The sequence below is a fragment of the Oreochromis niloticus genome, linkage group LG23, assembly GCF_001858045.2.
Source record: "Oreochromis niloticus isolate F11D_XX linkage group LG23, O_niloticus_UMD_NMBU, whole genome shotgun sequence".
NCBI lineage: Eukaryota > Metazoa > Chordata > Actinopteri > Cichliformes > Cichlidae > Oreochromis > Oreochromis niloticus.
This window is the reverse complement of record NC_031986.2, coordinates 17,587,078-17,614,367: the sequence shown is the minus strand read 5'-3', so window position 1 is coordinate 17,614,367 and position 27,290 is coordinate 17,587,078. Positions and strand designations below refer to the sequence as shown.

At 43.2% G+C, this 27,290-nt stretch overlaps 1 protein-coding gene across 7 annotated transcripts; it reads right to left on the bottom strand.

Annotated features, from left to right (window-relative positions):
* Window positions 1-53: 53 nt before the first annotated feature.
* On the bottom strand, window positions 54-27,079 carry als2b (alsin Rho guanine nucleotide exchange factor ALS2 b). Of its 7 annotated transcripts, none has more exons than XM_025902751.1 (35): window positions 26,890-27,079; window positions 26,497-26,612; window positions 25,959-26,107; window positions 24,760-25,745; window positions 22,554-22,914; window positions 18,634-18,808; window positions 17,911-18,007; window positions 17,408-17,485; window positions 17,088-17,324; window positions 16,814-16,985; window positions 16,526-16,715; window positions 16,380-16,445; window positions 16,073-16,277; window positions 15,644-15,775; window positions 15,400-15,528; window positions 15,232-15,255; window positions 12,666-12,736; window positions 11,305-11,371; window positions 11,029-11,225; window positions 10,871-10,936; window positions 10,667-10,765; window positions 9,309-9,473; window positions 9,089-9,200; window positions 8,188-8,265; window positions 7,959-8,092; window positions 7,711-7,875; window positions 7,502-7,619; window positions 6,917-7,074; window positions 6,604-6,720; window positions 6,337-6,513; window positions 6,184-6,241; window positions 5,726-5,787; window positions 5,467-5,616; window positions 4,000-4,096; window positions 54-3,917 (listed from the first exon to the last, which is right to left on the bottom strand). In XM_025902751.1, exons 2-35 carry the CDS (start codon window positions 26,514-26,516, stop codon window positions 3,879-3,881), a joined length of 5,151 nt encoding a protein of 1,716 aa, XP_025758536.1. In that variant the 5' UTR covers window positions 26,517-26,612; window positions 26,890-27,079; the 3' UTR covers window positions 54-3,878. The 7 variants fall into 7 exon arrangements, with proteins under 7 accessions (XP_025758536.1, XP_025758535.1, XP_025758537.1 ...); XM_025902750.1 differs by having other exon boundaries at window positions 26,915-27,079; XM_025902752.1 differs by having other exon boundaries at window positions 16,115-16,277; window positions 26,915-27,079.
* Between the last annotated feature and the right edge of the window lie 211 nt (window positions 27,080-27,290).

Here is a 27,290-nt window from a genome sequence, read left to right as displayed (position 1 = left end):
TTTTCCCCTTTTTTCTTTCTTTTTTTTTTAAACAATGGAGGCAAAACATCTAAGTGGATCTCCACCAAAATTATTTTATTGCCCTTTGTTATCAACTAAAAGTACAACAAGTTTGACATCGTGCAAAAGACACAGGTGGGCCTCGAGACAGCGAGGAAACACCAAACTCCATTGACAAACAGCCGTTGTTACACACAGTGAGGTGCAGTTGCTTAACCAGTTGCAGGATTTAAAACATCAGCGCTTCCTTCAGTTTACACTCAGCACAAAAATACTCAGTCTGGACTGAATAAAGTCAGTCAGTGTGCGAACAACCACATCATCAATAATCTGGTTTCAAAGTCAGCCGCGTCGCTGTCAGGAAAAACAGTTTTCATAGCCAGCAGTGAATCATGTCAGCCTTCAATTTTAAGCTAAATAAAATATACAAGAGATGATGCTGAGGAACACCCGAGGGCGCCTTCTCTAGTCAGTGAAATAAGAACAGAACCTGGCTTAAACATCAAATAAATGTTAAACCCAAAGGCTAAAGTATGTAGGATGCATTCTAGGGATGAACTCAGTGAACTCGGGGGGGAAAAAAAGACAATACTGCTTCATTTCCACGAGGATCGGGCACATTTGGGCTCATGAACACAGACGGAAGATTATAAAATGATTTTTACTGCACGTGTGGGGACAACACTTTACCTCAGATACAAGCAGCAACATCACCACATATCAGTTTAGGTTCAACAGTATAAGAAGTTCACATGAGCAGGTTTAAATTTTACAACCTCTGACAAACAATTTTCTGCTTGATTTTCGAATATCCTGCAGGGCGAGAGCAGCGGCTTCACCTCTGATCTACTGCCTTTTCTATTGTCGAAACTATCAGACCAGGGCATGAACAGCAACAAAAGAAAGAATCCCCTCTTAATCCCTTTTTTAAAGTGGCATGTGTGACGCAGATCACAAGTAAGCAACAGTGCCTGATGGTTGGGGGGGAAAAAGGAGCAGCATTAGCAGATGGTGTGGAGCTTTGAACTCTATTATATCTATAACAGCAACATTAAAGCTGCCCGCTTCTCGGCTCAGACATCACTCGCAAAAGGCAAAATGCACATTTCTGTTCTTCTTTTGATTAAATCAGAATTCACATTGGACCGCTTGCATTGATTATTTTGCAGATCAGTGAGGCTTAGACCTTTAGCTGGTGGTTAGTTTCCTTCCTTGGCTGTGTGACCTGCCTCCATGTGATTAATAGAAACACTGTCAGGATATTTGCAGCTTCCTGCAGCATACAAGTCAAAAGTCTCTGCATGCTGCTAAAGGACGATTTCTACAAACAATCCAGCAAAATGAGTTTCTGCAAACATTTCAAACAAGAAACGAACAAAGGAGATGCTAAATATGTCTTCACATTAGGTAAAGGTTACAGACACTGCTGATTTGCATAAAGCTAAAAAGATTTTTATCTCAGTGTAACCGCAGAGTGAGCAAGTGGATGGCTAGTTGCTCAAAATGAAGCAGTGATGAACGAGAAAGCTTCACAGGTGGCAAGAAAGAATGGAAACAAGCTGTTAGGTAGCACTAATACAACGTAAGTGAATTGCACAACGGTCATTATACTGTAAAAAAAACAAAACAAAACAAAACAACACAACAAAACTTTTATCTCTAAAAAGTAGAAGGAATTTTCAGCTTTTTTGGGAATAACATTTAAAAAAAAAAAAACAACAACAACCCCCCCCCCCCCACATCTTGTCCTCAACTCCTAAGATTAAAGATTCAAAGAGTTATTTTATTAGTGTGTAATAAGACTGTAATAAAGAGCAACACAGGTTCTCCAAAAGCGCCAAATTTCCACCTCCTACCACCTCCTTGCTGTGTGGTAAAACTGTCTGTGTGAACACTGGGCTCAGAAATACAAACCAAAGACACCTCCTGCAAAACGCTGTCAATGAAAAGACATTTCTGTGGACTGAATAATGAATAGCTCATCTTAAAAAAACAAACAAACAAAAAAAACAAACATTTTTCCTCTGGCCTGCAGTGCTGGTTGTTTATTATTGTTTCCTCTGAAGGTATGAGTCTTCTCTTTAATCTTACGAACATAAAACAATAAACCAGGTGGCACTGCACGCCTTGTGGTGCTCAAGGCATTAAGAAAAGTCTTGAAAACTCATCATCAATTTCTAGACTACAGGAACTATGTTCTTCCAACCACCACTGCTCCCAGTACACCTGGAAATGGATCCCTGTGCAGAAAGAAGCATCATGTGACGGGATATAAACATGGACGGCGGCCGCTTGGCTGAGCTCTAATGTTAGCTTGTTCGGTCTGCAGGTGGTCAAAGAAAATAGTTCCACCTTTTTTTAAAAATAACCAGATCATGATTTCTAAAAATAGACATCGTTTCTGGAGCCTCGTTAATGGTAACAGAACCTGTTGTGTAGGCGATTAAAGTGACGGCTCTGTAACCAGTAACATGCTGGTGTTAGCAGAAGCAGGAAGTAAATTAAGCTTTTTCCAGAAAGTCTTTTCAGCATCTTTTTTAATGATATGTCAGAAAAGGAGTTCAGGTATTTTCAGATCACAGAGAGGTAAAGACCCACATGATCGCAAATTTGCTTCTCTAATTGAGCCAAAGACTCCAAAGTGGTGGTGAAGTCGCTTTTGATTTTACATTAGATACCACTTTTTGTGCTTTAGAACTGTGGGAAAGTGTTGCTTATCACACTGTGCGCCCCAGCTGCCGCTCTGTGAAACCTCACGGCTTGCTCACTCAGAAGGAGCACGCTGTGCTTGCAGCAGGAAAAAGAGAGAAAAAGCTGCTAAATGGCATGAAAAGCGACTAAATCCTCATCAAGTCAGCAGCTGCTGTGAGTGACAGTGATGCGAGGCGAGATGAGGTGAAACAAAAGGTTTTTCAGTCTTACTTACAAGATATTTAAACGCATTTGCTTTGCTGCTTTGAGCACCACAAGTTGAGCATCTCTACAGCTGATATCCCCCCCAAAAAACAGACACCAAAATAATGTAGGCACTAAAGGCCAGAGGAAGGATACGCATTTTAAACGTAACAGTCTGAGGTTGTGTTCAGAGGACGTGTGAGTACGCTTTCAAGTCAACAATCCGGCCGAAGCTTGTGCTTCAAATGAAGAAATAAAAAAATCTTTATAAGCAACTGTTTAGATTTGGGTCCGTTCACTGATGCTGTAACACGTTCTTTCTTTAAATACAGTATGAAAAGGGGCTGTCAGCTCGGCCAGATAAATTCTCTCTAAAGAAACTTTGAACGAGTGTCAGTTTTACTTGCAAAAAAAAAAAAAAAAAAAAAAAAAAAAAAAAAAAAAAAAAAAATTCCTTCAGGACCGTCTCCCCCCCTGCAGTGCATAACAGCCACTAACTGTAGGCATCCATCTCAGATTATAAAGTTCATGAATCCACAGTTTATGGAGGTACTTCCTCTTCGTGTTGCTTTCACTGAAAATAATTCATGTTTCCAGATTTACTGTTTTTTTTTAAACATTAAAAATTTTAAGGAGAAAAAAAATGAGGTCCGGTATCCCACAGACAAACTTTGCACTCCCTCCCTGCTGAAGGTGATTTAACAACAGTCATCTTTATTTCCCAACTCCACCCACATGGATGGTGCGACTGTGCTTGTGTCTGTCATCACGGCCACATTTCTACCTTCATCACCTGTGGATGATGAGTGTTTCAGGGAGGGAGGGTCTGTGACGGGATGTGTCCAAGCAGCATTCGACGACCTGTTCTTATGACCCCTCCTCCTCCCTGTCAGTCATCCTCATGCCTGGCTACTGGAGTTGAGAGGAGGGGAGTGGAGGAGCAGCAGCATGAAGGTCACCGAGGACGTAGCAGCGGTCTCGTCTTAAGTGATCTTCTCATGCTGGATCTGGTAGTAGCAGGCCTGCAGGGGGGAGAGACACCTGAGTGACCTAAAGGCTTTGAAACGCTTGCAGACGAAGCAGCGTGAGCTGCATGTGCGTTACCTTGAGGGTGGTGAACATGATGCCGTGTTCTCCGTGCTGGACGCAGAGGTCCATCAGGTCTTCGATCAGACTGACCTCAGAACCGAGGTTCCTGATACTAAAGAGAGAAGGAAAAAAAAAAAAAGCCAACCTTTGAGTCAGATCTGCTCCTTGCTCACCATGTCCGGTTTTTCGTATTGTGCCAAGGCTGTGACGCTAAAAGAGTCCACTGTGAGGCGCCCTATCTGGACCTAGCAAACGGTAGCCACTAGCTCTTCTGCTCTGCCTCATTTTCACTAAATTCAGCCACTGAGCTGAACCTCTTGACCATGTTTGATGATGGATTATCTGACAAATATAAAATGACTCACCTGTGTGCTAAAAGACAATCCAAGACCTTTGTTCTCATGTGTATGTGTTTACTGCATGGGGATACGCTCCACACTCTCATACCACCAATGGTCATTAGGTACACCTTCCTAGTTCAAGGTTGGACCCTCTTTTTGTTTCAGAGCTTTATTAATTCTTCATGGCATAGATTCAACAAGGTGCTGGAAACATTGCTTAGAGATTTTGGTCCTGAAACATTGATGTGAGGCAGTAAGGCCAAATTCTGACTGTAATGTTGGTGAAACCAAGACTCATCAGACCAGATGATGTTTTTCCAATCTTTTATGGTCCAATTTTGGTGAGACTGAGCGATTTGTAGCCACGGTTTCCTGTTAGTAGCTGACAGGAGGGGCACCTGGTGTGGTCTTGTGCTGCTGTCGATGTGGTCTTCTGCTTACGTGGTTGTAACAAGTGGTTAATTGAGTTACTGTTGCTTTACTATCAGTTCAAAGGAGTCTGGGATCAGCAAGACATTTTCACTGCTGCTCACTGGATTATTTTCTCTTTTTCAGACCTCTAGAGACCAAAATCTAGAGATGGTTGTGTGGGAAAATCTAGATCAGCAGTTTCTGAAATACTCAGAATAACCACCATGCCACATAAAATCACTTAAATGATCCTTCTTCCTTATTCTGATGCTCAGTTTGACCTCCAGCACGTCTCCATACTTAAAAGCATGCGACTGGCTGATTAGATATTTGCATTAATGAGCAGTTGATCAGGTGTGCCTAATGAAGTGGCCAATGAGTGTACATTTCTCATGTTTACAGTGCAAACTCCGTCCTGTGAAGCATGTCATTGATCTGCTACAACTGTCAAGTCATTTGAGAGCAGCTGGGATGGATGTAGGTATTCGAATAACTTGAACAGCAGTATTATTGACTGAAACTGCCTTCCCCACAATCACGTAGAACAATCTACACATTTAAGAAGCTGAAACCTAAAATTTTTGGTATTTATGCTTACAAAAATAGCAAAAGCCCTTGAAGTTTTTTTAAGCCATTCTCCACTGCTTGTGTTTCTGCCCACACCTCATTATCACCATTTATTTCTGTAAATGTGTGCATTAGTGTGCTTTTTTTGTGGTTCAATGCTCACCGCGCTCGTAGTACCACATAGAGGAAGACGGGGAAGAGGTCGTCCATGGACCACAGGAAGTCCTGGTTCAGAAGCGCCTGGACTTCCTGTGTGATCTCCTCAAAAGTTAGCTGGATCACCTGCAGCTTGTCTGATGGCGTGAAAGTTGTGCTGCAAAAGAAAGGAGGACTTCTAGATGAAGGATGAAGGAACCCACCACTGCCCCCCCCTCTGCTGTATTTTCTTTAAAAGTATTAGAAGCCGTTGAATGGAGCCGTACCTGATCTGCTGTAGTGTTTCCACTGCAGAAGCAAAGCAGGCGTCTTTGGTGCTGGAGATGACCTGGACGAGTCGCACAGCAGAGCAAACACGATTTACATAGTTATAAAAATAATGGATGCAAACAACATCCCCTCATCCCCTTTGTCTTTAAAAAAGTACTACAGAAATAAAATTCTTAACAACAGTAAGGAGACTTAAAAGAGTGAACTGAGGGATCACTATCAATTTAAACCCATCATAAAAATGAACTAAACAGGATCTTTTACCTTTGAGATGAATTGTCTTTCACAGTGTCATGTATAAATTAGCAAATATTTAATTTAAGATTAAATTAAAAAAAATTCAAAACAAAACAAAAAAAGTTAATAAAAGAAATTAACAATAACCAATCAATGTCAGCACTGCCCAAAAACATCTGAGCTAGTTTTGGAAAATATGATAATGATAAAATGATACCTGTTGCTTCTCGCCCGGCGCAGGCAAAGATGTCCGGATGGAAACGGGCCAAAACTTTCTGATAGGAGGAAAACAGAAGAAGTAGTAGTAGTTATGGATCTGCATAAAATAAAAGCAAACTCTTCTTCAGCCGCATGTTCAGCTCTGACATACTGCTGGACGCCCAGGAAGGCGAGCAGGGCGAGGTCGGGCTGCTTGTTGAGACGCAGGACGCACTCCCAGTACACGTCGTCCTCTCTCTCCTTGTCCAGGGCATAGAGGGTGAAGAGCGGTGGGTAGAGACGGGGCAGAAGGACAGGAAGCAGCAGAGCCGAGCTGCTCACCACGCGGCTGAAACACAAACACACGGAGGAAGTCGTTAATAACAAGAGCCCGCTCACCGGAGATATAGACAGCAGCGGGATGTGGATCCATCCTTACGCAGGTTTGGGCGACTCCGGCGGGGCATCAGTGGAATCGGGCTCATTCTTCTCCTGCAGGTCGGTGGTCGGCTCTGGGATTAGACCGCCCTCTTCTGGCAGGTCTGGGAATAGAAATCTGAACCAAAGCAGACAAAAACATACAATAAAATCGTGTAGACTCATCTTGAGACATGTTTATTTGCCTTGGAACTCAATAAGCTCATCTCACAGTTCCCCCTCTTCTCCGCATTACTGACAGCCTGAGGACATTATGAGGCTATCTTGGCTGTTATGCAGACATGAAGGACATTGGATCCATTCACAGTGACTACCTGACAATCAGGAAGATGCGGTTGAGGTAAGACTTAATCTCGCTGACGGCCTGATGCAGGAGCCGACGGTTGGCGCCGACACCCACGTAGGTCATCCTGTAGACCGCCACCAGGGTCTCCAGCAGCCGACCCAGAGGGTGCAGCGGAGTGTCACACGCCTGGAGGACAAAGGATCATTTTGTCAATGCTGTGCCTGCTCAGGGGTCTCATCGTTAATGCTCTGCAACACTCTGACCAGGAAAACAAGACGACCAGAATTTGATGCCCATTTATTTTTATTCAACGTTAATGATTTTGAGGTTTAGCTGTTAAATGTATGTGTGTAGACTTATTCATTTAGGACTTTCAGTTTTATGTTGTGGTCGTATTTCTCATGATTGTTTGAATTATTACAAACCAGTCAATAAATGCTCTAATCAAGAAAAAAATAAAAAAATCAATCAGCACAATAATCATTAGTTGCAGGCAGTTGAACAGCTCCAATATATTCTAAATACTACACTAGTAAAAACCTGTTTGCAGGCTAGCATATCAGCAGTTGTTATTGCCACTGGTACTTTTACTTCGTCGACTCGGTGAACCCACCTTGATTAGGTAGAGGCGGATGGCGTTGTATCTCTCCATGGTGATCGGCCCTACGTGCTGTGGGATGACTTCCAGACTCTCCAGCGTTTTGTTGTGAGATCGAGACAAAATCTCTGGACTGGAATGCAAAAACATTGGGAATCTTAGATTCGAGATGTTTTTACTTCAACGGGAAGTTTTATGACCAATAAGAAGGCGTCAGGTGGTACCTGTCCAGGATGTGTCGCCGGCTGGTGGTGAGGGCCACAGCAATGTTCTCCCAGGCCTTTTCGGGCTCCCCTTGGCCTGGAGCCTCACATCCCAGCTGACTCCAACACTCCTCAAAAACCGCCTGCCACTTATCCTCGGCGCACACACACAGACGACCCAGCTTCCTGCCGCATCAACAAACAATATAAAGTATATACAGACAAATTAAAGTTTGCTTGAGCAAACACGAGACCACTCATGAGCTTACATGGCTTGGGTCTTGTCCTTCTCGGTGTCGAACAGGTGTGGTTTAAAGTAGGAGCCCGTCACTTTGAGACCAGAGCCCCATTCGCCATTGAAGGAGCCCTCCAGGTAGTCACCATTGGCCATGGTCAGCACGCCCTGAGGGAGAGCCAGGACATTTAATACTAAGTACCTGCACTCGGTATTAGATTTAGAAGAAAAAATGAAAAGTATCCAGACATTTGTTTAGTTACCTTTCCACTGAGGGTCCAGTCATCTGAGAATTCGCCCTCGTACGTCGTGTCGTCCTCTGACAGAAGGACACCGGTGCCCTGAAAGAGTCATCATCTCCCATTTTAAACACACATTTATTATGTATACATATAAATATGCATACGCGCACACACACACACACACACACACACACACACACACACACACACACATATATTTATATATATGTAACAACAGTATATATTTATCTGACTCTAAAAAGCAGCTGACAGCTTGTTCATTAACCAGGCTTACTGTTGAGAATCTTAATGATAGTAAATGTTTTTAATGATCTTTTCTGTGTCACAACTTTATTTTGTATTGCTATCACCTGTATTTTAATTTTCTATTACACTTATATTGTGATTATTCTTTGTTTTTATTCATTCTATTTTGTTGTACATCTCTTCGTGACCTCATGGCTGTGAACATTGCTTTATTTCCTTCCTCCCTTCCTTCCTTCAGGCATTTCTGATGATGCCCAGCTCCACTGAGAATTTAATAAAAAGCGTAAAGCAGCTCCGGTGCTTACATCATCTATATATATTTGAAGGAAAATGAAGAAGAAATCTTTTCAAAAATGACTGAATATTATACTACTCAATGATTTAAATTGTTCTACTTCAGGGTTTTTCCTGAATATGAAAAAATTTGAGTTTGTCCTTCCATCAAAAGGAAAATCACCAGAACTGTGGAAAAAATATTTTTAAGCAGGGTTTATTGAATAGTTTTGCTTGTGAAAGGGCAAAAATACCAGGAAAATACACAGACTAAAGTCATACGCCCACCGACAGATGTGCTTTGAAAAAACATGAAAACTGAAGAACATCTGCTGCTGTGACACACTGAGACAACTGGGGATAAAACCTCTGAGTTGCTCACCATCATCTTGTTGTCTTTAAAAGCTCCTTCATAGTACAGGCCAAACTGGGTGACCACCACTCCGGTGCCCTGCCGCTGATGGTCCTGCCACATGCCCATGTACTTCTCTCCTCTGGAAAGCAAACAGACAGCAGCCTGTTTATCCCTTTAATATGTGTAAGATCAGAAAGCTGCCAGCAAATTTATAGGCAGAACTGCCCGAGTGTGGGAATGAGCGTACTTGGTGATATCGTCAAACACTCCATAGCCGGTCTTCTTGTCCTGCAGCCACTGGCCAATGAAGACGCTGGGGGACGAGGTATTCAGCTTGCCACTGCGCAGCATGCCGTGACCGTGCCGCACGCCCTCCTGAAAGGACCCGTCATAAACTTCACCGCTGGCATACCTGCAGTCAGATAGAGGAGGGGTGCTCTCTTAGAACATAGCTGTTTCATCTATGACTGAACCTCAATCACTTCTTTTATTTAGAAATTTCACTGTTAAAATACTTCCTATGTCATCTCTGATTTTAAGGAAAGCAAGCAAGAAGAACTTCTTTTATCGGGTGACAACATTTGCTAATTAGAAATCCCCCTCATAACTGTTTTAAGTATGTTTAAAAATGGTTGCTCATAGTTAGCTCATCTTCACAAGAAAGAAAACACACACTGGGTCAAATATATACTGCACTTCGACCAGACGCTTTTTGTAGCAATCAACATTTCATTGTTTGGTTTCTTGGCATGGATCCGGCTTTTAAGCAGAGTTCGCAAATTTTCAAGGGTTGGGGTGGAGCTTTGGAAACACCATTCCAGAAGCTTAATGCTAGCATGCTTTATCCATTTAATAAAACCAGTTTTGATGTGTGTTTGGGATCATTGTCCTGTTGGAACACCCAACTGTGTCCAAGTTTCAACAGTCTAGCTGCTGATTTGAGATGGAGTTGAAGAATTTGGAGGTATTCCTTCTTCATCATTCCTTCCCCTTTGTGCAATATACCAGTACCCCTGATACTAGTAATACTGGCAGCAATACAGCCCCAGAGCATGATGATACCCCCACCATGTTTGACAGCTGGCACAGTGTTCTTAGGTTTGAAAGCCTCACCTTTACTCCTCCAAACATGTGTCTTGTCATTGTGGCCAAGAAGTTAAATATTTGTGTCGTCTGACCATAAAACTTTTCTCCAGAAGGCATTTGGCTCGTTAATGTGGGCATTTTCTTTGATTTTCTTTTTGATCAACACCCTCTCAGTCCCTGGTGATGTTCTTCGCTGTTGACAGTGATGCTGGTGACTTCCACATTGTTTTGAGAATTGGTCAAACTAATGAGGCAAACGTATAGAGAAACTACCAGTTGTAGACAATCATGAACACTAATGAGAAGTTAATAGGTCTTAGCCTTATTAGGTTAAAGGCATTGTAAGTGAATGCATGTAATATACTTGAGCATGAATGTATACGTTAGACCGTGTGTGGATTAGAAATCCAAAATGATCTCAGAATTGTGCATTATATCTAGCCAAACATCATCGTAATAATAATAATAGTAATAATAAAGGGCATGCTGCTAAAAATAATAAATTTTCATGCTGCTCACCTGTATGTGCCCAGGCCGTGCATCTTGCCATCCTTCCAGTAACCTTGATAGTGGTCGTTCTTGTTCAGCGTCTTATTGGGGGCCACAAACTCACCAAAGCTGCATAAACAAAAGGTGATAAATCCCGCTCTCAGGCTTACACACCCACACACAAATTGAACAATTACCATAAACAACTAGGAGATTTTAGGCTCCAGCACTCACCCATCTTCTAGTCCATTCTTGAATGCCCCAGTATATATTCTCCCATCAGGCCATTTCAAAACACCTCTGAGAAAAAAGAAAAAAAAAAAACCACTTTAAATTTCTCAACACATAAGTAAAATGATCTAAGTGTAAATGCAATAGTGTGAACATCCAACCTGCCATTGGGCTTTCCAGACAGCCAGCGACCATCATATGTCGCATCCTTCAGTCGCCCCTCCTTATAAAACGTGTACGAAGCCGTTCTGGAGATGGGAGGCTCCAACTTCTGCACCGAGCTGCCTGACGCCGCGTCCTGTCCCTTTCCGCTCAGGGCCTTGTCCACCGCCTGGTTGATGGAGCGAAGCCACTTGGCCTAAGAATGAACAAACAGCCCAGTTCAGAAATAGAAATGGAGTTTTTAAAAAGGTAAACATCAGCTTTTAAAGATTTACCTTCTCCATGGGAGACGAGGCGAGCAGGGTGAGCGTCTCCTCAGGAGTGATCACCTTTAACCCATACCTACACGCACAGATACCCTTTGTTTTACCACAATATAAAAACTACACATGCAACAATGAGGAAATATCAAGACATGGATATTTACAAGTTATGACAAAATGACCCTACTTCTCCCTTGAATTAAACCTCAGTAAACACTTTCCATATTATGCTCCAAGTCACTAGTTTCAAATCTTAGTGAATAAATCATGAGGTTCATTTTGTAAACTATGGTCCCTATTATTGTATAAAAGGATGTTAAAGAAGAATATGCTTTACGATGAACATGCAATGCCCCTCAGTTTCTCGGTCAGATCCAGCCCTCACTGCTGATGATGAGTTACTGAGGGGTCAGAATGTAAACATTCAAGTATTTCCCAGGAACAATGGAATAGTATCTCTGCTTCATGTGCCCATGTAATAACAGTTGCATAAATATAATACGGTGCTGTGCAAAAGTCTTGAAGTCTTTTGTTTTGTTCTCTGTCAACATGATCCCACACTGCTTCAATAATGTTGAGGTCTGGGCTCTGGGGAGGCCGATCCATGACTGATTGTGTTCCACTGTGTTTTTATTTCCAGGTATGCTTTTACTTTATTGGAAGTGTGTTTGGGGTCATTGTCATATTGAAAAATTAAACTGTTTCCAATCGAATGCTTTCCAGATGGTATTGCAAGGTGGGTCAAAGTCTGATGGTACTTTTTGAGTTCATAATTCATTAATTTTGACAAAATCTCCAACACCACTGACTGAAATGCAGCTCCAAACCATGACAGAGCCTCTACTGTATTTTACAGACACTTACTGTTGTACCTCTCTGCTTACCTCCTCCCTACATACTGACGATAATCTGAACCCCAGAATGTCAAATCTGTATTCATCACTCCATCAGACCTGTTATCACTGCTTTTCAATCCAGTTCTTATGTAACGTTCATACCTCAGGCTCTTTAAAAGAGGAAGTTAAAAACTAAGCATGATCCTTTTTAAAAATGTAAATAAGAGTGGAGACTTGGTCATGGTTTGGGGATGACTAGGAGAGTTCAGGCTCTGTTGAAGAATAAAGGTGGTCACACCAAATATTGACTTTCAAGCTTGTTAGAATTGTCCAAACTCTGTTTTTGCCTATTGTATTTCCATGTATTTTCAGTGCACCCATTTCCCATTTTCTTAGTAACATAGTTTCCTGGCTCAAAACTTCTGCAAAGTACTGTAAATATAACTATAAAGATAAGGTTTGTGTAATAATGACTCCAAAAGGTCCCTGTGAAATTCCTTCAATTACCATAGAAAATCTGCAACTAAACCAACTTACAGGCCCGTGTCCTCCTCTGGGATCGGCTCCACCCACAGCGTGGCCAAAGGGAAGATGTGATGGGTGGAGAACTGGGGGAGAAAAAATGATGAAGGGAGGATAACAAGATAAAATGGAAAAGAGAGACAAGAAGAGAAGGCATCAAAGAGAATATAAGCACTGACGGTGAATGAGAGAGACAGCGACATGAGCCCAACCACTACGAATGAGCACATCAGGTGATCGACAGACTTCACCAACGACTGGGACGCTTAAAGGAGAACAAGCAAACTGGGAACGACAACATCATAAAGTCCAAATTTTTATATCTGTAAACCACTGCTTGCTTTAGACACCATTATTTATTACCTTTTGCTTATTGTTATTGTCTGTTTTTAGTGACCTGCGCTACAGTAACTCTGTTTCAGACTGTACTGGTAACATCAGGCATCATAATCCCACTTTTTATGAGAATACGATGATTATAAGGCTGAAATTCTACTTCTGGATCCACTGTTTTGAGAATAACAGCAGAGAGAGTTTATTCTTTTTAAAGAATAATTGTAAAAATTAACTATTTGTATTTCAGGCTCATAAACAAGTATAAAATAGACAATATTAATATTAACTTCCATAAAAACATGTTTAAGGTTAAAACAGAAACCCAAGATTAAACATCAGACTAAAGCAGTTGTTCTCATGTCTTTAAAGAGAAAGTTAATCCTTTTTTTTGGCTTCTCATTCATTAGGATGCTTGGGTCTTCTGCTTTCAGACACTACTTTGTCTGTCCTGCTAACAGCTGCTGCTGAAGGCGTTTAAATGGTCAAACTTGTTTGTGCATTTCTGGCTTTTTAAACACTGACAAGACAAGGATGATTCAAGGGAGGCGCCAGTCAGGGAGCGCGGAGATGCACACAACAATCACATTAGAGATGATGAAGAGGAATGAAGAAGAATATTAAACAGAACAAAAAAGGAAAACAAGCAAGGAGAGGGGAAAGGAAACTGCTTTGGAGAAGTGAACCAGGAACTGTTGGTATTTTAACACTTTAAATGGAAACAGATTTGTGCTTTCAGCCAACAGCAGAAACCAAGCCTTTACCGGGAAAGGAGAACTTAACATGAAAAATTTTAGACTCCAATGAGGAAGACAAACAGAAGTGTGTCAGAGCAGATTTAAAAGAGCTTTGTTTACTGTCCGTTCATCTTTCCAAGCAGAATCCCAAAGGTGGGGAGCAGGCGAAGGGCAGAGGAGGGGATGGAGGCTGGGCATCAGTGGACATATTCACGTAGTTTAGGTAGTGATGCACCCACAGGTTCTGATATTGTCTCAACGAGTGCGAAACACGAGGCAAACCGCTGTAAACACGTGTGCGTTTCCAAAAGTTTTTAAAATATTTTAGTGCAAAATTTCCTCCTTTGTCTTTCCGTGTAAATGTTTGTAAGCAGAGAGAACATAGCTGCCTTCCACTGAGCTCATGCAACCCACTTTATCGCAAAAAAAAAAGAAAGAAAAGAAATGATTTGCAAATCTCATAAACCCATTCACATTATTACTCACATTAGAATATAGAAAATATATCAAATGTGTGAACTAATTTGAAGTCATTTGACTGTTTCATGAAAAATATTCGCTCATTTTGAGTTTGATGGCAGCAACAAGTCTCAAGAAAGGTGGGACGGAAACAAAAGGCTGGAAAAGTAAGTGGTACTTACCCACAGAAAAAAAAAAAAAAAAAAAAAGCTGGAGGAACATTTAGCTTTTCAATTAGGTTAATTGGCAGACTGAGTAGGAAGAGAGCATCTTAGAAAGACAGCACCCTCAGAAGTTAAAGTGGGGAGAGTTTCACCAATGTGCGAAAAAACGTTTGTCTGAATTGTGAAATAATTTCAGAACAATGTAAAATTGCAGATACTGTGACCGTCTCACATCTACAGTAAAGAAAATCATCAGGATATTCAGAGAATCTGGAAATTCTGGAGAAATCTCTGTGCGCAATGAACAGGGCAAAAAAAAAAAAAAAAAAAAAAAATCACTATTATCTAAATTATTCAGTCTGATTTCAAACGGTTGTAAAGTGTTGGAACTTATTCGTACGCTTAAAAAAATATTTTATAACTATTGGTATAATCATTTTATATATAATCAGTATAATTATTTCTTTGTTTCCTGTAAAAACCTAACTTATTACCCCCTATCCTAGCGTACCTTTAAGTGTTTGTAGGTAAATATCATTAAATTGTAATTTCAAGTAAAATACAGGAAAATATCTTTTAATTACAGTTGAATTAAACCCTCAGTTGCAGGTCGTTTACAAAGTATTACCGATATTTGTTGTAGCACAGGTGCATCACTAGCATAAACTCATTCAGATATTTGGGGGGTGGGGTCCACCTTGGTAAGTGTGTCCAACAGGACCATATGTTATCACACAGGGTCCCCCTGCGAGAAAACCAAGACACACACCCACACACACACACACACACACACACACAGACACACACACACACAACAAGGAGGAGGAGGTGGGAGATAGGGTGAGTTGGGGTCGCTATGCTGAGTTTTGCTGCTGGCCGCATACTTACAAGATTTTTACAAGGCGCCACGCCCTGACAGCACGGAGGCAAGCACACACAAACGCTTGAAACACACCAGGTTACAGTGTCTGAAATATGATGGCTTCATAAAGGTGAAAGAGGCGAAGAAGTGACGGGAGCGTTCAGTGTGAGCGCGTGTGTCCGTGTGGGTCTAACCTGTGCGTGGACCAAAACATCGTTGAACAGGATGAACCAGTTGACGGAGAACCTGCCGGCATTCTGTAGGGTCAGACTTTTGTTGCTGCTCTCGCAGATCAGCCGCCGGTAAGGCTTCCGCAGAGAGTCCTGAAGACACACAAGGATGCCAATTGGCATTATGGGGCGTCACATGACACCTTGGGACTGAACGTGGAAGGCTTAGTGGGAGCAATGATACAGAAGATGAGGACAGAGAGTTTACCGTCATTTTTCCAGGAAAGATCTTCCAGAAGTGAACGGTGTAGTCGGCCTCTTTCTTTTTTCGCTTCAGTTGCAGGACTGAAGCTTCAAACTTAGAGCAGCTGTCCTGAAGCTTCTGGTACTCAGTGGAACACTAAAAAAAAAAAAAAAAAAAAAAAAAAGTAGTTAATTTAGGCCAAAAATCTGAAACCTATAAAGATAAGGATTATATCTTTCAATATCACAAAAACATCTTTATATATTTTGCAAGTATACAAATAATTTCCTGTATGCCAGTATTTATTAAGGAGGAAAGTGAAGGCTGTGTAAACACCAAACACTTGTTAGAAATATCCAAGTTACTATAAAATAAGGAGATTAAACTGTGTAGAAATGACAACACAAGATGAAACATTATCTTAGTAAAAAGAGAAAATAACAGAATACAAACTTTGAGGTCACATGCGCTGCTGCTCGTGTTTCTTCCACCTACCACTTCGAAGCAGGTGGCCAGTTTGAGCAGCAGCCGGCTGTATTCGTGAAGGTGGCGTGAAGGGAGGTAGAAGAGCACCACCAGGAGGTCGGCCGTGGTGAGGTTCTCCTCGCTGCACTCTGACAGCTTCTGGAGCAGCTCCGGACTTTTCCCAAACAAGTCTCTACGAGAAAATCACCACCAATTCATCATAAAGGATTCACCTTTTTGTTTTTCTTTTTTAAACATGTGGAGTTAATGGCAGAAATAGTTTGTGTGCACTCACACGGATGGTTTGGTCAGAGCCTGGAAGCCTCCCATCACCTGGAAGTTTCCGACGGCGCTGCAGTAACTTCATACGTAAACACAAAAATTAAAAGTGTTAAAGGATTTAAACTCTTAGCAAGTTGTGTTTTGTTTCTGGACACGTACTCATGGTAACAGTCGAGGAAAATACTGGTGTGCTCCAGGATGAGAAGGCTTTTGACCTCACGACCACGCCGCAGGTTGGCAGTGAGGCTGGTGGCGTGCTGCCCAGTCAGGTGACACAGCCGGCCAAACCTGCTCGCCAGCGTCTGCAGGAGGCCGAAGATGACCTGCCCGAGGGCCGAGCTCAGAGACTCTGGAGAAGGATGGGAAGGGAAAAGAAGAAAATCAGGGTTGCTGAAAACTTTTTTAAACTTTGGGAAAACCTTTGTCTTCCTGATGTGTCCTTCTTACCCAGCTCCAGCAGGGGGCGTAAGATCTGAGACTTGACATTACACAGCTTGCAGTAAAACCTCCTCTCAGCTGACGCGAGCTCGTGGAGGCTGGCGATGAAGCCCATCACATTCCTGTCAGAGAGCGCCACGCACCGCCGCCCACCCGCGAACACACTGCTCACATAACCAAGCTGGGAAAAACACAAGAAACACACATTCACACTCGTACCGACACACAACCTGAAGCTAAGTGCTGAGCTAAAAGCAAGAAACTGTAGCATTAAACCACGTACATTCATGCAGAAGGGCAGCAAAACAGGCTGCTGGGTGTAGCCCCCCGCCTGCTCCTCCTCTTCCTCCTCTCCTCCTCCCTGCTGATGGAGCGCCTTCTCATTACCCCCCTCCTCCTCACCCTCCTTCACCTGCTGCCCGCTGTAGTAAATGATGGGCTGGATGCAGTCTCCATCTGCGAGCAGCAGGGTGTGCCTCTCTCCCGCGCTCACGTCCCACACTCGGATCCCCTCTGACAGCTGGATGAGGAAAGCAGATGTTGAAAAACACCAACTTACACGATTGATGTGCATGAACGGGAAAAAAGTGATGGTCTCCTGACCTTGGCGAGGCGGGGGACGGTGCTCGGTGACTCCATGTGTCCCAGCTGACCGGAGCTGTTACTGCCCCATGAAAACACCTGGAAGGTATAAAGTACACACACACACGCAGTCTCTGAATGAAAACACTAAATATTTTCATGATGCTTTTCTTTATTTCCTGTCATATCTATATACTTTTCGATTAGTAGTAATGGCGTTGATATAGGAAGACACCAAAACCGACAGGGTTAATGTCGCTGCTCTGTGGCAACAGCAGGTTTATTTTCATGCTTATTTCTGGATCCTGATTGGTCACTGTGGCGTCAGGGTTATGGATATACATCCACCTCTTAGTTTTGGATGATCATGACATTGCTGATCTGTGCTTTTGTGCTTTTAATGTCAAAACAAACGATGAAAAAACAAAACAAACAAACAAAAAAAAAAAAATCCCTGTTGATGTAGAACTGCTCATCCTTTTAAAATATAGTTTCTACTTTTCTACTTGGATTCAATGACCAACCTGAGACTGAGCCGTCAGCGCGAGGGAATGGTGAGCGCCGGCCGCCACCCGCACCACCTCCTTGTTGTTCAGACTCTTGATGCAGAGCGGCTGCAGTCTGCAAAGACACAACACACTGCTGGTTTATATCAGAGTTAATGACATGCTATGTAAACACAGACGTGAGTTCATTGTCAAGACAACAGCAAAAAAAAAATAAAAATCCAGCCTAAAAACTTGTATCAGAGGACAACTGATATTTTTAAGACCGATACCTGGTGATCAAACAACTGGATACATCAGCTGATATTTTCGGTTAAACAAATTTCCCTAACATTTGTTAGGTGTAGATATAAGTTTTTATTATCATAATTTGAAAACGCAGTTTAAAAACAATTTTTCTTTTCATTGTCACAAGTCCTGGATTACTCATTTGGCACGACTGCTCAGATCAGCTGCTTGTTGTTTGTGGTGTTCAAACCACGTGTTGCAAAATTTCCTCTGAAGAGCAAACTATGCAACATCAAACCCTCTTCTTCATTTACCTTTTTAAATTTTCATTTATCGGATGTTAAACGGACGATACTGACATATCGGCGAATAGGTAATATTGGCCGATATATTGGTCAGGCTCTAATCTGTACTCATTATGTGTGCTTAACTGAAGGCTAGTCATCGATGACCTTGAACATTTGCCTTTATGGTGCAGACATCCTGTTATAAACTGTGACAGGTGTGTCCTACCTGGCCAGGTTGTCTCCGTGTCCCAGCTGCCCGTGCTCGCCATGGCCCCAGCTCCACACCTCTGTCTGCAGGGTGGGCAGCACCTGATGGTCCTCGGGGACGGCCCCTCCCAGAGGGGTGAGGGCGACAGCTCGCATTTTGGGACGACCGGCTTTCCTTAGCAGTCGCGGTGACACTGCAGAAGTCAAAGACAGAGGTCTGTCCACTGCACAGACATTTAAACAGCTTCAGGATTTTCCTCTGTTATTTTCAGTCCTTAATATTCTAATTACCAGCTTCCGGCTGAATGAAAAAGTTCAAGCTGAATTTTTAACGAGATAATAAAATGATGAGAATCAGTTTAGGGTGTAAAGTTCAGCCAAACAAACAGGAGTTTAAAAAGAAAGGCAAGCCTGCACAGAGACACATCAGCCACTAAACACATGACAAACACCCAAATGTATGGAAGCCCTGAGCTCCAAAAATTCAGACGGTCAACTTTCAAAGTCAAAAGTTTTTCCTGTCCCGAGTAAAAAGGTTATTGTAGGTTACTTGTTGTATGTGTGAGGCAGGAAGTGCATCACTCCCCTGGTTTAAAGTATCTTAAGAAGGTTCCAAGTAGTACATTAGCAACATGTGCAGCATTTTAGCTGTTAGGTGCAACTAACTGGAGTTTCCCAGCATGCTCTGGCACATGAAAGGCTACTAGGACAAAACTGGAAAGAACACAAGCCTTTACCACAAGTATCAGTCATGTAAATGTGAGCAGGGTGAGATGGTGGTCAGAGTGTTGTGTAACTTAAACTGAACAAAAACAAAGAACATGCAGATGTACAGGAAGTCCGGAAGAAGGCCGTGTCCTTTGCGATCTCCAGACCAGGTGATCCAAATCAGCTGGTTGCTGAGCTGTTAGCCACAGTACACATTAGTGTTACCGTGCCAATTGTGGAACAAAGCAGCTAGTCAGCTTAGCCTTTGGTCGAAACAGGATCAATTTTCAGGATATCCAGACAGCAGATAACTGATATCCAGCACCAGCCACTCTTTATGAATGCAAATTCATTAAATATTATTATCAGTTGATAGTCGATGGTTTCAACAATGGATATGGACCCACGCCATCCCTCCTTCGAGGCTGCAGATAGGCTGTTTACCTCCATGCGTCCCATGCAAAACCTTCTCCACTCCGGTCTTTCAAGTTTTCATTTAAATACTTGCTACTAGCACCAAGATCTGGACCCACATCTATGTCTTCCTCATTTTAATCTTCTTCCCTTTACGGATCGCCACAGTGACCGCCTACATCTGGCTTCATTTCTAACATCCACCTCTGTCACACCAACCCTCTGCATGTCTTCCTTCCCTAAATCTGCAAATAGTCTCTGAGGTCTTCCTCTTTTTCTCAGGTCCAAACCATCTCAGCCTTGTCTCCAACTTTGTCTCTAAACCGCTGAACCTGAGCTGTCCCTATGATGTACTCCTTGCTAATCCCGTCCATCCTGTTGACTCCCAGGGAAAATCTGAACACCTTTAACCTCATGTCTTTTTGTTAGTGACACCGTCTCCAAACCTACACCATACCAGGTCTCGCTACCATCTCATAAACCTTCTCTTTCAGTCTCGCCACTATCCTTCTGTCACAAATCAATCCTGACACTCATCTCTACCTGCTCCACCCTGCTTGCACTCTAATTCACCACTCTTTCTCAAAGGCCTAACGATAATCACCTACACCCTCCGAACTCTTGATTTGGCTGTTAGCACGTGTATAAAGTGTCTGTGTGAACTCGTCTGGCAGTTTTTAGGGTTTCCTCATCAAACCTTATCTATCAGGTCTTTAAAAACTGACAGTCATAAGATGTCAGCTTATGACCCAATGATGAAATCTACAGGCAACCGTGTCAGGCTCCCTCTGTGAGGAAAGAAAGATATGATGACAGACAGGCAGAGGGAAAGTCCATCCATCTAATTCCCGCTCGGGGTCACTCAGAAGCAAAGGGCTTTCCCATAATGCACCAAACACCTTTCTCTCTAAATCACACCTAAAACCTTCATTCTGCTCTATTAAATCTCCTAAATCCTTTTGTTCTTGCTGCCATTTTCTAAAGCACGCTGCCAGGGGGAGGTGATAATTTCAGCAGCATTTTGCTTGCTTTTAGAACTAAAATATATTTTTCCCCAATGAAAACGTTGATGGCTATGTGAGTGAGTGTGAGAGGGAGAGAGAGAGAGAGAGATTTGGTGTGTTATTCATTTGTTTGGATACATCTGTTAATAATTAATAAGTGGCGTAGTGACCTTTGACCCTTATACAAGTCACACACATTAAACAGATGACTTGACTTTCTTGTCATTTTTTAAAGTGCTCTTGAGCAACAGTTCTCCAGGCTTTCTAAAGGTCCTTCAAAGGTTTTCTTTTGCTGCTTTTTCACTCATTTTCATTCCAGTCCTTGTACCTGACCATTTTCAGAGGAATGTTTTTTGTTTATTCAGCCACTTAACACTGACCTATGAATCATTCAAGTATAAAGAAGGCTCCTAAGTCAAGGGGTGAACCAGTGCTGCAGCTACACATAACAGACAACTCAAGATCCAACTTTAAATTTTTATCTTTAGGCACTTTGTTACTGTATGTTGCCATTTCTTTAATTAAACCTATGAAAAATCTGAAAGATAACACTGATAGATAGTCTGATAGAAAACAGTATTTTTGCACAAAGAAGGTGATTCCTAAAAATCCTAGCATGCTGTGAAGTGGGGGTCTAATAACTATCTACAGTGAATTAAAACAACATGAAAGTCATGTTGTTAGGAAACATTAGGAAAAATTCCATTAAAGACACAGGACCTGACAGATGCATCTGGACCTTCAGTTGATCCATCTACTGTTCACTAAAGCTTCAACAGAAATGGTCTCAGTACAAGGGTGGCTGTCAAGATGCCAACCTTAAGGAAGGAAAACAGGGAGAAAACGCGGAGGTACGAAAATTACATAAGAACCATCAGTCTGATGGAGAGATGATTCCACACTGGAAATTGTACGCAGGAGGTTAGGAGAGATATAACAATGAGCGTCTACAGCCATCTGTGAAACACTGTGAAGGCTCTGTTAGGTTTGAGCTGCATTTCAGCCAGTGGTGTTGGGGATCTTGTCAAAAGTGGTGAAATTATCAACACAGGAAAGTACCATCAGACTTTGATCCACAATGCAATACAATCCAAAAAGCATCTGATTGGTAACAGCTTCATTTTTCAGCATGACAATGATCCCAAACACACTGTTAATGTAGTAAAATCATACCTGGATAGAAAAACACACAGTGGAACTCTATCAGTCTTGGATCGGCCTCCCCAGGGCCCAGACCTCAACATTATTGAAGCAGTGTGGGATCATGTTGACAGAGAACAGAACAAAAGGCAGAAACATCCAAAGAAGAGCTTTGAATGTCCTTCAAGAAGCCTGGAGAACTATTCCTGAAGACTACTTAAAGAAATGCCAAGAAAGCTGCCTAAGAGAGTTCAGACTGTGCTGAAGACTAGAAATGAGCACACCAAATATTTTAAGCTTTTAGAATTGTACAAACTTTTTTGCTTTCAAAGCAATTAAAAAGAAATCTTCCAGAATACCATCTGCGACACGTTCATAATACTGGTAAGTGCATTTGCATATACACAAGAATACTCCTAAAAACCTTGAACAAAACAAGTCATCTGTATCTTTACAATCAATCAGGCCTGGTTATTGTAAAAATTGTAAAAAACAAAACGTGCACTTCACTGCCAATCAGAGATGGACTGGCTGGAGGTGACACTGTGCTGAATATGACAGAAACATCACATGGGCACGAAGCATGCCACAACACTGAGCTCACAAGTTCAATAATGAAGCCTGAAGCGTGCACGGACTGCCATCGACCTGCACGAGCGCAAGGCGTACTTACGCAACAGGCCATAGGAGGAGGATAAGAGGTGAACAGCGTATCTACCCTGTGAGAGCAGCCCTGGCAGTGATAGGCGGCGCCGCAGACCCTCTGCCTCCTCTTCACGGATGTCCCCTGTGCTGGAGCTCTTCTTCCCCTGCATAGAGTCCTCCTGGCGGACACGCTCAGCAGAGTTATCGACCACTCCAGGGGATCCTCCTGACCGCGAGGCCCCTGAGGGGAGGTAGAAGTTCATCATCTTTTTCAGGGACAGGGCCTCGTAGGTGGAGGCCACCCGCTCGCCCACTGCAGAGGCGCAGGAGGCAACCAGGTTGTTGAGTGCCGAGGTGGGCGTGGAGGAGATCAGTCCTCCAGGTGAGGGCTGGAAGAGAAGTGAAACATGGTCACAAGTTTAAAGGAGTTTGAGTGGAAGACGGGAAGTTGTAGCTTTTTGTGACTTTTCAAATAAATTTTTGAGTGAAAGCCGTCATTAGATTTTAAAGAGTGGTGGTCTCCCATCCTGATGCTTTTGTTCTGGCAAAAAAACGGCTTCACACTACACTGGCAGTATTTTAGAATCAATAAACAAATACTGTCAAAAATCACGCAGTTATCGTAGCCACAAGCTGAATAAAACAACAAGCCTAATGGTCAGATTTTGAACTTTGCAGTTATCCTTGAACATATCGTGTGTGATGCACTGTTTCTTATTTTAACCAGAATCCATACAAAACAAAACCACGATGTGGTGATGAGCGGTGCGTCTGTCTTTTCCCCACACACCTGAAAGTTTCTTCTATGTTTTCTGGAAGCTCGTTTCTGTCACTGATTTATCATCTCAAAATTTTTATTTTAGTCAACAGGAAGTGGAAACAAGCTTCCATCATGTTTTATACAGTATACAGGTGAAACTGACTATGGCTGCACAAAAAAACTATTTGTACGCATTGGTGTCAACACCTGTGGGCAACTACACTTTTTACACAAACTCATTAATCACACAAATGCCACTTTTGCTGTTTTCTTTTCTTTTTTTCTAATGACCACATAATTCTAAAACTTCACAAAGGCCATTCCTCAGTTATTTCTACTTCTAAAAGCAGTTGCTCCGGACTTCAAATTACAGCAGATAAGCAAATATTTAACAAGAAACATCCAGAAACAGTTTGAGAAGTTTAAGATTAAGTTGTCAACATGGCCCCATGACCTGCTGGAGTCTGCTCCTAAACCATAGCTGTTGCTTCCTATATTGGAACAGATGAAGTCTGAAGTGAAACTGTGGCAGCAACTTTCCTGTGTTCCAGTGTAACAGGGTCATAAATCACATTGTTATAATTACACAGAATGTGTTCTAAACCCCCAAACCGTTCCTTTTATACCCGACTTTTAGGACCTCCAAGCCAGTAGTTACGTTCATTATCAGTTAGAGCCCCTCCTCATTCTCTTCTTCTTCTTCTTCTTTGGTGCAACACTATAAATACAGTGTACCCCTTTTGCCTCTCCCCTTTTCTACACTTCCCCTGTGGGAGAGGTTGGTGTAATTTCTTTCCCAACACTGTAAAACGCTCATATAATGCATATTTATCCACCCGGATGTTTCTGATTGCAGTCTTAGTTCAATTATTGTCATTATTATGCCTGTTTTTTTGTTAGATGTTATAAGTGTGTAGTATGTGTATATCATAAATGTGTTTTAGGCGCCATAAATGCTAGCATGAATATATACTTCTTGCTAGCTTGGAAGTTGTGGTGGGTTGAGCTAACCCTCTTCCCCACTGTTTGTATTTGGTCGTAGGAGCTGGAGTGGGCAAGCTATTTACTTGGAGGTCTTTCTTTCTTTTACCTTTTTTTTTTTTTTTTTTTTTAAAAAATCACACAACGCAGAATCACACCGGTTACACCAGCAGGAAGTTCCTCCACTGATGTTTCAGACCCACCCGTTTGCTGACTTGTAGCTTAAACTCGTCTGCTCCAAGTTTACAAAAGGGGGAGGTAAACCACAAGCTGAAGTCACTCCAGCAATCATGGCGTCTGATTTTTCAAGTACTATTGCATTAAAGGATAACAGCAGTGACCAAGCCTGCTCAGTTATTTTGGTCGAAATAGATCTCATGATTATCTAACAAGACATTTCAAAATCTACTTCAAATAGATTTAAGTAGCAGATTTAGGGAATTTAAAAAAACCCAAATACTCGTTTTTTTCTCTCTACTGTCACGCTGCTCACCAGCAGAGCGTTCAGCCCTCCGCTCGCCTTTGTGTCCGTCTGCGTGTTGTCGGACAGCTTCTTCAGGTAGTCCTTCACGGCTTGCTCGTCTGGATACGGTGAGCTCTTGGCCCCGGCAACAGCATCACTCTCACCTCCAGATAGAGCCGAGGTGTCTGAGTCTGAGGCCTGGAGCACCCCATTAACCAAAGATGCTTTCCCTTCCTCAGAGGCCTGAGGTTGGGAGGGGTCAGAGGTGGGGTCAGCATCTGTAGTCGCTGCCAGGGACTCTGACTTTGAGGTGTAGGAAGGGAGGACAGGCTCTGATGGGGATGTTTTGAGACCTGTGGTGGGAGTGGGAGCCTCCAGCTTGCCGTCATCCTCGGTCAGCTCCACGCCAAGCGGGCAGTAGTGGCTGTCAGAGATGATGACGTGGTCCTCTTTGTCTGTCATGGTGTAGAGCAGTTCGTTACACCTCCCACATTTGTCCACATGAGGCCGGTGGCCATCGTAAGACCCCAGGCAGCGCACCAGAGCGAGGCTGTGAGATGCCCCGCAGGCCACCTGTAAAACATACCGACCCGCCAGGTGCTCCACCTTCTGAGGCTTCCACACAGGGAAGACGGCGGCGTTGAGGCCCAGCTGGCAACCGCTGCCCCACGCCCACACCTCACGCTGCACCGACAGAGCCAGGGTGTGCTTCTCCCCACAAGCCAGCTCCAGCACTGGCGCCATCTGCGGGGGGACAGTGACAGTGTCCAAGTCCTGCAGCGCGACGGGAGTCGGGTTGGGAACAGTGCTGAGGCCCGACAAGCCACACTGTCCCGCACTGTTCTCCCCCCACATGTGGATGCCGCCATCCTCCGTCACTGCCCCGCTGTGAAAGCTTCCGGCTGCCACTGTGACCACCCGCTGCCCACTGAGCGCGCTCTCCAGGGTCGGTTTGGTTGGCTCTGGCACTTGACTCTGCTTCCACGGCAACTCGCCGAAGCTGTACACCTGTCCCCCTGCACAGATGTAACAACAGACAAGCAGTGTGGGTTAACTTTGATTTATCCAAAAAAATCAGAATAAAGAATTAGAAATCACAACATAAAAGCATGACTTCTGATCAATACAAACAGTAAAGACAGAATTAATTCATGAAGATGTGCTTAAGTATCGACTATGACTCTGTGACAAGTCATAAACATGTCCCTCCAAAAGAAAAGAAGTTTCACCTTCCACCAGGAGAACGCCATGCTGCGAACCCAGAGCAACCTGGAGGACCGGCCGGGGGAGGAGCAGCCTCTCTGGGGTGACGCTGTAAGAGTAGCCCTTCCAAGAGTGGAGCAGTCCTCGCTCGCCGCCGCTGCCATCGTCCCCAGAGCTAGGGGAGAGAAATCGTAGAAATTAGCAAGAGTGAATTAGGAAGGAAGTCTAAGGATCTTTCCCTAAGAGATGTAGGGAACTGGGTACTGTATTTTGTATTTAGAACCTCATCTAACAAAACTGAGGAAAAACACGACAGAAAATTAGAATCAGAGGTGCGTGGGTGGCTGATAAAGCAGAGCAGACGCAGACAAATTGCCTCAGTAGGCGTTTGATCCCCACGCCCCTCATTTCTCTGAACAACAGATGTTTTGTCAGTGAAAGCAGAAGTGAGCACAACAACTCCATCCTTAGGCGATGTCACATGGTGATCACAGGCAGCCAGCTGAGTGGCATAATCCTGCAGAGAACTAGGAGGATGAGGGGGATGACTCTGGGTAGACCTACCTCTTACTCTGGGTTTCCATCAGTGGGGTTGATACTCCTCTATCAGCATATCAGATTTAGGACTCCTCCTATTCCTCCTCCTCCTGCTGCCGCCGCTGCTGCTGCTAATTACGGTTCTGAAAGCAAAAGTACAAACAGTCAAACATTATCAGTCCACCTCGCAGCCACAGTAACTGAACTATGGGGGAATATCCAGAAGGAAACCCCTGAAACTCAAGCCAACAGACTGGGATGTCACAATAAAAGTGACAAGGGCACATTTTTATGTATTGAACCCCTTAAAACTCCTCAGGCATCTGTTATTAGCCGCTGGTAGATAACATTAGCTGATTAGCCACAGAGCTAGTTGAAACCACAGGTGTCGCTGCGCTGTTTTCTGGATTTTAAAAATACCTTTTTTAAAGATAAATTTCCTCACCAGCCGGCCGTCTGCGCTGCTCCTCGAGGTGTTCACCTAAAGAGGCCGCTGACACACGCGGTAGTTAGCGCGTTTAGACCTGTCTGCTGTTCATTTCTCTAATGTTGACACGCTGAAGATCGTCCAACTGTCAGGAGGTCCCACTCCTCCGCGGGAGCGAGCCGCAACGAAGAGAGCGCGCCTTAAAGGGACAGCACACATATTTTTATAGGACGTGTTGCTGGTATCACAAGTTGGGAGATTTCAACAGATTCGTATTATCTGCCATATTAGCAGGGTTTCATAGGCGGGAAAGTGTCAGGGCATCAGTAGAAAGTTCACAGATTAAAATACAACATATTGGACGAACATAGTCAGGCAGACATGTATATTATAG